Source organism: Spinacia oleracea, chromosome 4 (genome assembly GCF_020520425.1).
Source record: "Spinacia oleracea cultivar Varoflay chromosome 4, BTI_SOV_V1, whole genome shotgun sequence".
NCBI classification, from domain to species: Eukaryota; Viridiplantae; Streptophyta; class Magnoliopsida; order Caryophyllales; family Amaranthaceae; genus Spinacia; species Spinacia oleracea.
The window spans coordinates 17,733,942-17,746,693 of NC_079490.1; the positions used below are offsets into that span (position 1 = coordinate 17,733,942).

General features: G+C 41.6%; 1 protein-coding gene across 1 annotated transcript; it reads right to left on the reverse strand.

Moving 5' to 3' along the window:
- Positions 1 to 1,892: 1,892 nt before the first annotated feature.
- LOC110780319 (uncharacterized) lies at positions 1,893 to 2,939 on the reverse strand. The gene is made up of 2 exons (XM_056841432.1): positions 2,124 to 2,939; positions 1,893 to 2,039 (listed from the first exon to the last, which is right to left on the reverse strand). Exons 1-2 carry the CDS (start codon positions 2,937 to 2,939, stop codon positions 1,893 to 1,895), a joined length of 963 nt encoding a protein of 320 aa, XP_056697410.1.
- Between the last annotated feature and the right edge of the window lie 9,813 nt (positions 2,940 to 12,752).

Below are 12,752 nucleotides of genomic sequence, written 5' to 3' on the forward strand. Positions count from 1 at the left end.
TCCAGCTTTTTGCATCTAGAATGATAAGAGAACTCAGGATTATCAGCAAGTGAAGCAAGACACCTTGATAGGTATTCCATACCCAAAGCAAACAAGTAAGGTGATATGATCACCTTGCCTCAAACCCTTCTTTGCAGGAATTGGTTTTGTGGGACAACCATTTATCAGAATAGAATAAGAGACAGAATAGAGGCATTGCATCACCCAATTCACAAACTTCACAGGGAAACCTAACTCTGACAGCATAGTTTTCAAGAAAGGCCACTCCAAGGAGTCATAAGCTTTTTTCAGATTCACCTTGATCATACACCTAGGAGAAATATATTTTCTTGAATAGCACTTCACCAGCTCACAAGCTAGCAAAATATTATCAGAAATAGCTCTACCTGGAATGAAGCCAGACTGAGAACAACTCACAACTTTCCCAATAACACATTGCATTCTAGCAGTAAGGATTTTGGAGATAATTTTGTAAACAACTGAACAGCAGGCTATTGGCCTAAAATCCGTCACACAAGAAGCATTCTGGATCTTAGGAACAAGAGTAACTGAAGTGTTGTTCACTTGCTTCAGCATAACTCCAGTTCTAAAAAACTCTTTCACTGCTTCATAGACATCTGCTTTAACAATCCCCCAAGCTTTAAGGAAAAATAAACTATTGAACCCATCAAGTCCAGGAGCTTTATTGATATCAATACCTTTTATAGCTGCATCAGTTTCTGCATCTGAAATAGGAATCACCAACAGTTTGCATCAGCAGCAGAAAGCTGTTTCCCTTTCCTAACCACCCCAACATCCACACCAGTCAAGGAACTAGCTGCAGTACCAATCAATTGCTTATAGAATGAGCTAACTTCCTCTTGAATTTCCTGAGTAGTACTTAGCTTATTTCCAGTTTCATCATAAAGGATATCAATACTGTTTTTAGCTAACCTCTCCTTCATTGCACTAAAAAAGAACTTAGAATTAGAATCTCCCACTTGCAACCACTGAATTCTTGCTTTCTGTCTATAGGCACTTTCCTGTATATGCAGAAACTTCTTAAGAGTCTCACTACACTCCTTCTCACTTTGTTGCACATTACTATCAATAGGGCAAGAAGCTAATTGAGTCTGAATTTGACACAAATCAACCCTTAACCCCTCAATTCTCTCATCAAGCTTGGCAAAATCCTTGTGATGCAGCTCCTTCAATCCTTGCTTAACTGCTTTCAGCTTAGTCCACACCTTCAGCATGGATCCACCCCTTGGACAGGAAACAGCCCATCCTTTCCTAACCACATCCAGAAATTGAGCATGATCTTCCATGTAGTTAAAGAATTTAAAAGGTCTAGTACCTCCTCCCAATTGAATATTACATGACATAACTAGGGGGGAATGATCAGAAATCCCTGGGGGCAAATAATCCACCACAGCATCAACAAACTTAGCATGCCAAATAGAATTGGCAATAACTCTATCTATTCTGGAACAAATTCTCAAACTACCTTGCCCCTTATTGCTCCAAGAATAGTAACTCCCACAACTTTTAAGTTCAGCCAAACCTGCAGAATCCATACAGCTATCAAAATCTTTAGTTTCTCCCTCAATGACTGCATTGCCATTTACTCTATCAGCAGCTAATAACACTGCATTGAAGTCACCCATGACTAGCCAAGGACAAACAACAGTACTACTAACATTGGAAATCTCTCTCCATATAGGTCTTCGAGTATCAACAGAGTGTAAACCATACACAGCTGTGAAGTTAGCACTAAAAAGGCCATTTTTTGTAGTAATAGTACAGTGAATACAGAATTCAGTTTTGTGAAGAAGCTGAACTGAAACCACAGCATGCTTCCAGCCAAGCCATACCCTTCCTCTAGGAGAACACTCATAGTTCATAATCCACTGCTACCCATTCCCTATTTTCTTCTGAATTTTACTACTATTCTTCTCCTGAACTTTAGTTTCTAACAAAGCTACAACACTAATGTTATTATTAGCCAAAAACTTCTTTATTTCAACTACTTTAATGGGATCATTCAATCCCCTAACATTCTAGGTGCTTATATTCATGTTGGATCAGTTGAAAAGTTCACTCCATCACCACCAGCAACCACATCCCCCCCCACTCATGTGGACCTCAGCAAGCCCCACAGTCTGTACTGGAGTCCTTATATCTCTCCTTCTCCTTGAAACAACCCTCCACCCTTCATCATGGATTGGAGCAAGTGGGGTAAAAGGTCTATCAGTAACAGACAACTCTCCATTCTCTCCATCATTCTCTTGTGCATCAGGTTTACTATTCAAATTAGCAGTTTCTTTTGCTTCAGGAGCTGGTTGCACAACTTTAGGTTTCCACACCCTCACAACCTTTTTTTTCTGAACAGCAGCTGGTCTAAACCTTGTAGTGTTCACCTTTGTATGAGCACAATCATGTCCCACAATCTTACAGTCCTGGCAGTATGGTGGTAGCCACTCATACTCCACCACCTGTTTAACAATGTTACCCAAAGGATCCTGAATCTGCACATATTTAGGCAAGTCACCAGTAACATCCACCTCAATGAGTATTCGAGCAAAGGATATTCTTTGCTGCTTAGAAGTACAATCATCAGCAAATAGCGGATCTCCAAGCAAGCTTCCTATTCTGCTCAATGAATCAGCCCCCCAACAGCTTAATGGTAAATTAGGCAATCTAACCCACACTGGTACTACCCTCAATATTTCCTCCTGGAAATTAAAACTTGTTGTCCAAGGTTTCACAATCATAGGTTTGCCAAAGAACATATGAGGACCAGCCACTAGTACTGATTCCTTGTCCTTCTTTGACTGAAATCTAATCACAAAATAGCCCTCATCATGGAGGAAAATCTGAGGTTTGCTAACTTGCTGCCATTCTTTTTCAATGAATCTCAAAACAGCACCAATCGAAGGTTTTTCCCCCACCACATACATGACAATTGCATTCCCCTACAGGTCATTCATTTTCTGAAGCTCATTCTTATCAAGTACAGCTATGGGTGTGCCTTCACAAACTGTGGGAGCAATAAAATTCAACGCAACACCTTTAGAAGGAAGAGTACTACATTTAAACAGATTCACCCATGGTTTTGGATCCATATTCAGTCGCCTTTGAGGTGGCTGCACACCATTCCCTCCATGCTCTGTTTGTGTACGGACATCCTCTGTTTTTTGGGTTGGATCTATACCTGGGTTCTCCTTCACAGCACCCCTATGTTGCATCTCCATGAGAGCAGCATTGACACTTCTCACCAGCAAGTCCACCCTATCCTTTCCCACCACCATTCGATGGCTATCCTCATAGAAATCTTCCAAAGCTTCAACCAACGATGGCGGTCGATTTACATCAGTACGAACTGACAGCGACCCACTAATTGAATCCTGATAAGCTTGAAAGGTGTCCATAAGTTCCGTCGACGGTGGTCCATAGCAAGGATGAGGTAGAGGCGCCGGTGTCACCAGACCTTCACTACCCCGAGGTTCATCAAAAATGGGTATTTGTTTTCTGAGTTGGTTCTGGTTCTTAGGCCTCGAAACTTCTTGATGAAGAAGAGAAGACGCTTCCTCATTAACCTGAGCAATCTCAAGCTTCTGTGCTTTCTTCTTCCTCGCCATTAACACGGGTGGCGTACGTTAGCAAAGAAACCTTAACGTGCACCACACCATGAGAGAGAGAGGAGAACACCTATCTTCTTTTTTTTATTGTGTTACCCGTTGTAGACACCTACTTTTGTCCCCATTCCCGAAAGGGAAAGGTTCAATGATGAAAACATAAATCTCCACTTGACAACGCATCTCCTATAAAATAACGAATCTAAATTCCCCTTTTCATTTCACCCGAAACCTGCTATTTATAGAAACCTGCTATTTATGGAAACCTGCTAAAGATAGTAACTGCCGTAAAGGGTAGCTTCTAAAAGTGGCAAGTCATAAAAGATAGAAACCTGTCAGAATTAGGTGTTGCACTCCAACATAAATCCTAAATGAGATAGAAATTGCGAGAGAATCCTATTCCTAATATGATTCGAAAATAAGAGTCACGTATTGATTGAAATCCTAACGAGCCTAGAGTTCGTAACGGGCCCAGACGCATTCCGTCATAAAATTAATACGCACTAAAAGACTCGATTAAGTCTCATACGCTCCGGATTCTAAGAGTCCGAATCTGACAAAGAAACGGCCCAGACATCAATTTCAACGCCCAGCCCTGGGCGCTGAAATTGCCTGGATTCTATTTTCAACGCCCAGAGCTGGGCGCCGATATCTTCGGCGCCCAGGCCTGGGCGCTGAAAATACCTGGTACGTGTTTTATCCTAATTCCTCGTGGATTAGAGTTCTGCAATTCTATCTTTTCACGAACTCTTTTCTATAAATAGGGCCTTAAGTTCGACGTGAAAAGAACACACACAACACACAATTATATTCTGAGTTTTGACTCTAAACCCCTAAGCCTAAGCCTCACGCTGCAAAACTGATCACGCGTTCTGTCGCAATCGATCCATAAATCGAACAGAACGTATCCCGTCCCATAATTTGAGATTCGTTAAATAAAAGGAGAAATAGCAAAGTCAAAGTGGTTAGTTTTCTGAGAACCGTGACGCACCTCTCAAGGGTGCGTCGTAATGTGTCCCTTTTCCATGGTTTAATTGCTTTCCTCGCCCTTTTATGAACTGTTAAACTAACTAAAATCTGATTGTTCGATCACGCTTAATAAATATGATATTTTTGGGAAATTGGATTATCATGCTAGGTCCCTTAAAACAATCTAAATCAGATAATCGCGCTCGATCTAGTACTATGTTGCATATTGTTAAAATCAACTCAGATTAGTTTAATAGTTAATGCATGTCCCTTCAATTATTTATGCTGAGCTAGTAAGGATATCCTGCCTCTGGAGTTATCGACGAGCGAGTACTCCTCTCGGTAGTTACAGTCCCCCTAACCCTCAATCTCTACCTTGCGGGTATATGTTGAGAGATCCCCACACTAGGGATCACAAGGGAACCTACGGCCGTCGTGGTCAAACATAATTGCACTCCCTTTATGTCACGATAACCGGGTTTTGTCAGTTTTTCTCATTGTCGTTAAAAACTGAATGGCGACTCCTATATTACTAGTCAATTAGGTGTAAACTCACAGGAAATCCAATTACACTTGATTTGACAAAAAGAAGCGTCACACCCACGAGGGATGAGGTCACGCATTAGCCTCGTGCTTTTTCGACCCCCTCACAGTGGCGACTCCACTGGGTATAGTGAAGGAAATACTCGTGCTCGTAGGTAATCAAAATAGCCGAAGGGTGAAACGATCCTACCCCGCGTTTATTTCCCCATCAAGTTGGGACGACCTGAAAATCAGCATATTAATGTGAACGGGCAGAACCGCATAACGAATCTTGGCTCCCTTGGTGTTTCATCTCGGGAGTTGGGACTAAGGATACCCATCGCCAACCGGGGGATGCATACGCTTAGAATGTTGTCCACTCGGCACTTTCTCTAGTAGTACACCCGTCCCAAACCTAATCGCTCTCTCATTAGGTCCCTCTCGCCTGCATGCCCCCTTGGCTTGCACTTGCGGGTTGGCTTCTTGAGCAAAATTCGTCTGTTGAAGACACTACCTCGACCGGGGCATGTGTTGGATCTACGATAGAAGCGGTAACAAGCCAGGCGCAAATACTACCCATAGAAGCCTATCATAAACTACGTGACATATTTAATTTTCAAATCCATGTTTGTAATGTAGTTATGTGTAGCGAACTATGTGACTATGTTATGATTGTGCGTACGAATAATGCTAGACAAATAATGCTAGAAAACCAACGACCTTAAAAATTGCCCAAACATTCATGAACCAATTTGCCAAAGAGTTATACCGAAATACATGTTCCGCAAACCCGAACGATCGCCACAAAAATAAGCGACGCTCGGGATGGCCTGTAACGAATCCCACAAACGATGCACAACGTGTAAAGGACGTTATTAGGCAAGCACGCATAATCGAAGTCGCATAAACAAAAGTAGACGCAAACAGAAAACGAGAACCAGCCAGGGACGCATTTTCAACGCCCCTGGCTGGGCGCCAGAATTTCTCAAGCCCGACACTGGGCGCTGAAGTTGCTGCTTGGCCTTCTGGTCAGGCCCAGCAGCCTCGGTGCCCACGCATGAAGAAAATGCGTAGCTAAAAACTTTTCATGAAAAAAATTTGCTACGAGGGCGTATGAAAAAGCACTCGATTCCAAAAGCGACTTATATAAAAAAAATAACTCTTTGTGTCGTTGTTAGGCCTCCTACGACGACAATGCTCGGCATCAAAACCGAACATGCTAATAACTATGAATGTCACATGGGTAAAGTATTCAAAAAATAATGTTCAAACGAAGCTTTCAAAGGAAAATAATGTTCGAATAAAAAAATAAATCCGAGTCTAGACTAGGCTATGCCAAAGTACAATCTAAATCCTAAGTCTTAGTTGTCTTATCCATAGAATCGGTCCTAATGCTTGGTGTCATTCTGCAAATAAAAAGGTTAAAACATATTGAGTCTCCCTTCCTAACATTTAAATCAATAAGCACCCATATGTAATTGTCATCCCTTGCTAAGAATCTACGGTCTCAATACTCTCTCTCACCAATAAAAATAATATATTATAGTATTTGCAAAATGGAAACAGTCACATTCTGGAAATCATTCCCCCGTAGTCGCACAACCCCCCAAAGTGAACCTAAGGTGTCAATACCATTAGCACAAAATTAATGGCCTCAAGGTTTATGATCACATTGGGTCACGACTATCATAGTCCTCTCGAGCCACTCGCTCCTTGAAATACTCCTAAGTATGGACTAAAAGATTTTCCATGAACACAACGTGACGAACCATGAAAATACCCGAATCGGCATGCCATAAGGCTACCATTGGGGTAAAGCAATACACACTAAGAGAGAAGCCGCACTAATGATTCTAGTCTTGCAAAAATAAAAATTCGATCTCCCCAACTAACTATCTTGCCAACATTAAGAAAAATGGCGCATGACAAATGAACACCCAAGGGTTAAAATCTAAAGTGTCAACCAACGAAAGTTATGGTCCAATTAGCCTAAGTCTGAGAGTCGCTTGGTCAAGTGTTATAGGCTTACGCCACGTCATTATTTTGAGTCTAGGCCACCTCCTTGTATTCATACACGGGTTATAATCAGAGAGATTAATGAAAGCTCGAGTCTAAATCACAACTTCCAATTAAATCCCGAAAACTGGAATCTGAAAAGAAGCAAAAAAAATTATTTTCGATGTAATTCTTTCGTTAAATTTCAATAAAGTAAAAACAAGATTTTGAATCCACGCTATTTGCACATTTTAAGAAACGACTAAATACGCTTGCAAAGTAAGACAATTTAAAGGTCCACCCTAGGCCTACTAAAGTTAAAAGGTCCACTATAGGCCTACTAAACGAGGCTCACTCAGTCTCGCCTCGTGACTCAAAGACCACAACCATCTACCTTTTAGCCCAAATAAAAAATTGAAGGATTTATGTTGGGGAGAAATCCCAAGCAAAAATAAAAAAGAGAAAGAGAAAAGGGAGAGCGAAAAGAGCGAGCCATGAAATACTTAGCCCGTACCTCCCAAAGCGCGAAATTTACTCAAGTAAACGAAGGAAAAGAATTGAGTCAACCAATCCAAATCATAAAATTCTACGATGTCTACCCTTTCCAATCCTTATGTTCTTAGACGCCTTCGCTCTGGGGCCCCTGTTCAGCTCATTTAACCCATCCATGTTCTCGTTGCCATAACCCAAGAAACCATTACCGCGACTCTTGTTCTTGAACTTGTTGTCAACCGCAAACCACGCACGGCCATTGACACGTGCGTCATACCCATTATTTCCAAAACCTGCTCTTACACCACCATTAGTATGATGACCATATAACTTGTTTGGATACATCCTGTTGATATACCCTTGAGCCGTCCCCATGCATGCTACTCATCGGCCTCGGTTGATGTAAACTCATGACACTAGCTTGAGGCTGCAAATTGTGAGTCCTATCAGATATAATCCTCGTGCTCGACTAATACCTATACAACTTATCCTATCTCATTCAACCCGTCTTTCAAACCGTCTTGAGTCACGAATACAAAAAAGAAGACAAATGAAAAGTACAAAAAAGTAATAAATAATAAAAAAAGGAACTTTGCAAAGCGCCTCTAAAGTTAGTCTAAAAGAAAAAGAAGCATTTAGCGCACCAAAAAAAAAAGATCCGCCCAGAAATAATTTTCAGCGCCCACAGCTGGGCGCCGAAATCTTTAACGCCCCAGCCTGGGCGCTGAATCTCTCTGCTCGCCAAATTTTGTCCAGAAGTGCTCGTCATTTTATCCGCACATGCACGGAAAAATAACGAACACTTGGAGGGGTACAACACGTATTCAGATATACATACCACCAAAAATGCATGCACTCAAAAATAAAATATAAAACAAATTTTTGGCTTACGGCAAGGCAGCAGATTAAAATAATAATGAACTTCACTTATCTCATCCTATTTCAAACATTGCGATTCCATCTCAGAACGTACTAGTTTAAAATCGGCATTCTAAAAAAACCATTTTCTAGGCTAAGAACTACGCAAGACCTGATTCCAAATTAAATCTATTTAAAGCGGATACGTAGGCAATCCATGATTCGGTCCAACCAATATTAAAGCCAATAGAAAAACAAGAATAAAAATAGAAGTCCCTTATTGAAATTTAATTACTTGCAATCCAAGTCGAAAGAAAAATTGAAAGCACAAAGAAGAATCCAAGTCATCAAGATGCCAAAATGAGCACACATCGAAAAATAATAAGGGCACGAACCCTTGCCAGAAGGAGCACTCACACTCCTAGGCACTTAGCAAAGACTCAAAAAAATCGCTTTGCCTCAATTGAATGGGGGCTAGCGCAAGCGTCCATGACCTCTAAAGTACTCGACTTGACCCTCCCTAAAGCGAACTAACTCACTTAAAGACTTTCTTTCACCACTAGACATAGTCGTTCGCCTAAAGACCTTCTTTCACCACTAGACACAGTCATAATCGCCAACAAGTAGTAAAGGCAGTAAGCTTGCAAAAAAGAGGATTGTTCTACGGCATCGCCCCATCGTTCCTTCGAACTCAAGGCACCCGTTCATGGTAATCCAAATGCTTGTGAATCCCCTTTGGAAAAAAAAAAAAAGATGCCAGACATTGTCAATAGGACTTGGCACTTAACCAAGGCTCACCCTACTCAGACATGTAGTACGGGCACCTAAAATCGAAATCTGAAAGCATCATTAATGAGAAGACATAATAGCAACTGGGGGCTAAAAATTGAAATGAAAGAGCTAGGGAAAGAACTAAATATACCTTTACCTTTTGTGCAGACATACACCAAGTAAATCTAAGTCAATTTGAAAACGGTTTATATTCCCGCAATTCTGGAAAAGATGGCCCTAAAAGCCTAAAAGCATATGCCAAACGGGCACAAGTAATATCTTGACACCTGCACCCTGGCTTCCAGCAAATCCTTAGACAGCATTCCAAAATCGTAACAGTATTTTGATTCACTCATCCTGTACGAACCCTTCTATAAGTCAACCTACTTAGGACACCTCGAATTGTACACAGTAGGACTCGGATTTCAAATAATTTTCAAAGACTTCTTCGAAAACATAATAAAGTGACATTGGTTTAATCTAAGTATGCGTTTTGCAAGTGAGTCAAAGATATTTCTAAATATGATTATGGGTAAAGAAAGGCACCTAGCTTTTGGTCAAGGCACACTTCAACATGTGATTACCTTGACCATGGCAATGTCGCACAATACGACATTTACAAGAGAAGTAGCAGATCACTACTCGAACGTACCTCGCACTAAACGAGTCTGGTTCAAACTATTCATGATCCATGTCACCATGAATGCACAAAAACGTATGCAAGGCATTATAGCACCAAGCCAATCCCGTAGCTACAGTTGGAGGCTTGAGAAAAACACTCTAAAAATGCTCGAAATGACGATTTCATCGCAAATTCTCGACGCTAATGCTATACATATGTCATAGGGGCACAATCCTAAGCTTTAATCGCATAAAACGAACCTTAGAATGGCTACAACCCCTCCCAAATTCTAAGCGCTACTTAGAATATATAAAGTCACCCCACTAACAAGGGTAACTAAAAATCACGAGACACCAAAACTCCGATCAAACTACTGCACATAACGCTCGCCCTACAAGCGCCCGTTACACAGTCTACCTCGTTCCAAAGCAAAAGCGAAAGAAAAATAAATCAAGGATAAGAACTGTCAAAATATACTCAGAAATCATTTTCAACGCCCAGAGCTGGGCGCCGATATCTTTAACGCCCCAGCCTGGGCGCTGAATCTTTCTGCTAGCCAAGTTTTGCCCAGATAAAAAAAAAGAGAAAGAAACACCTATGAATCCTCGCATCGAACGAAGTAATAAGCCGTGCAAACCCACGCAGAAGGTGCTAAACTTGTTCGAACACCTGAACGAGGCGTGATGAAGTACTCAAATGCAAAAAATAATAATGTTATATCCCAACACCTGGAGAAATGTTCTAATACATACGGTTAGGCCACACAAGCCTACGTCGCACCATAAGTTCAACCATCCCACGGTACAAGTCTAAAAAAGAGTAAGGCATATTGCGCTAATGCGGGCACGACCAAAGAGCATGTGTAAAAGAGGCAAAGACTACTTATCGCCCAAAATCAAAATGCAAGCCACACAACTTCTACATTAAGGATTAAAAGTAGCGAAATATTACCTACCACGAAAGGGATAGCTCGCACCTACACGAGCGGAATCCCAAGGCATCTTTCTCGAAAGAACCTACAAAAATCGTACGCCAGAAGGAAGCATCCCAACATGCATACTTGGGGGCTCCAAGCTACGAAACAACCATAGAAAAATTTAAAAAAATCTCTCGAAGCAAATGTTTGAACAATCGAAAGGGCACGATGTTTGAGCCCACTTCATGAATGGGCCTGAACCCTATCAAGCTTCTAAGAAAACTATTCAAAATCATTCATTGCACAAAAAAAATGATTCAAGCAAACTGATTAATGGACCGCACACAACGGCCATTCTATGAACGCTCGTTCGCACATACACATGCATCGAACATTCACGAACGCGTTCAAAAGAAAAATATATACGAGCGATCAAAATATACGCCTCAAGGTATGTTCCTCGGGCCATATAGACTCGCCCAGCTATTGCAATAACTGTACACCTTAAAGAGCGACAGTTCCTTTAAATAATCGCCCCAAAGCGACAAACACCGTAGTCCACCAATCGGCTACGGCTCTTCGAGAAATCATCACGATCACTCAACTCATTATAATCTCTAATAAAATTCTACGTTCCAAAAAATAAAGAAAAAAACAAAAAAGAAGAGAATACGTAGAATTTCCAAGTGAAGTAGACGAACGAACGAACAAGAGGCCAACTGTGTCATCAAAAGACCAGCCCAAACAACACTTTCTACGCCCCACCTGGGCGTAAATTATTTCAACACCCAGTCCTGGGCGCCGAAAATGAACCCAGGCTCAAAAAGGCCCTAACTTCTGTTGGGCCCTGCGGCATCCATTCGACTCAAAAATTGCCGATTTCCTTACTGAAAGTCGCACCTCACGACTTTGTCAAGAATAGCACACCACTACAAAGATCGCTCGCACTTACGAGCACGATCCCAAAACACGATCAAGGACATTACAAAATGTGTATCCCCAAGGAACCTCTTTGACAAGAAATGATCGTCAAGCACGAATGCTTGGGGGCTCGAAAGAAAATATATATTTCAAAAAAAAGTATGCAAAGTTAAAACAACATTCCCAGACTACGCTGTACAAAGTCCCGTGTTTGGATAATCTCAAAAGAAAAAGAACCGGTTTACGACCTCAAGACAAAGGTCGCCGTTGATACTTATATATGGTCCCCCAATCAAGGACCAGGTAGTGGAAAAATTGAGCCGTAAGGAATAGCTCAAAACCATGAAGGAAGATGACCACAAGACAATGGTCCGTCTAAGCACGTTGCCAACCCACATTCAGGTTACAACTAAATCCGAGCATCCCTCGAAAGAATTCGCTCCTACAAGAATGAATAAAAAGAAATTCTCAAAAGAAATCACAAAGAACAAAAGAAATAGGAACTTGCCCATCTTCAGTTGGCAAGATCGCGTCACGAACCACGCGAGTTCCCAAATCGAAAAAACGAATTCAGGGACGTCCACCCTCAGCGGACAAGGCTCGCCCAACCTCAGCGGGCGGGGTCTGCGTCACTAGCCGCGCAGGTCCCCAGTTTTCAAAAAAATAGAATCTTCAAAAAACAAATGAAACAGGCTCGCCATCTTTAGCCGGCGGGGTCTACGTCACAAACCGCGTAGGTCCTTATTTTCAAAAAAGCACGAACAAATTTCAAAACAGATTCGTCCACTTCTATCGGACGGGGTGTCCACCCTTAGCGGACAGGCTCGCCATCTTTAGCCGGCGGGGTCTGCGTCACTAACCGCGCAGGTCCTTAGTCGCTGCAGCGATAACTTTTTTGGTTTTCCGTTTTTCCCAAAAACGATGTGAGTAGCTTTTGGTTTTCCGTTTTTCCAAAAAGAACGATGTGAGTAGCTTTTGGTTTTCCGTTTTTCCAAAAAGAACGATGTGAGTAGCTTTTGGTTTTCCGTTTTTCCAAAAAAGAACGATGTGAGTAGCTTTTGGTTTTCCG

Coding starts and splice junctions, on each gene's coding strand:
- LOC110780319 (XM_056841432.1), bottom strand. CDS start 2,939: ATGTATGTGGTGGGGGAAAAACCTTCGATTGGTGCTGTTTTGAGATTC. Junction 2,040..2,123: donor AGACTGTGGGGCTTGCTGAG/GTCCACATGAGT, acceptor ATAAGCACCTAG/AATGTTAGGGGATTGAATGA.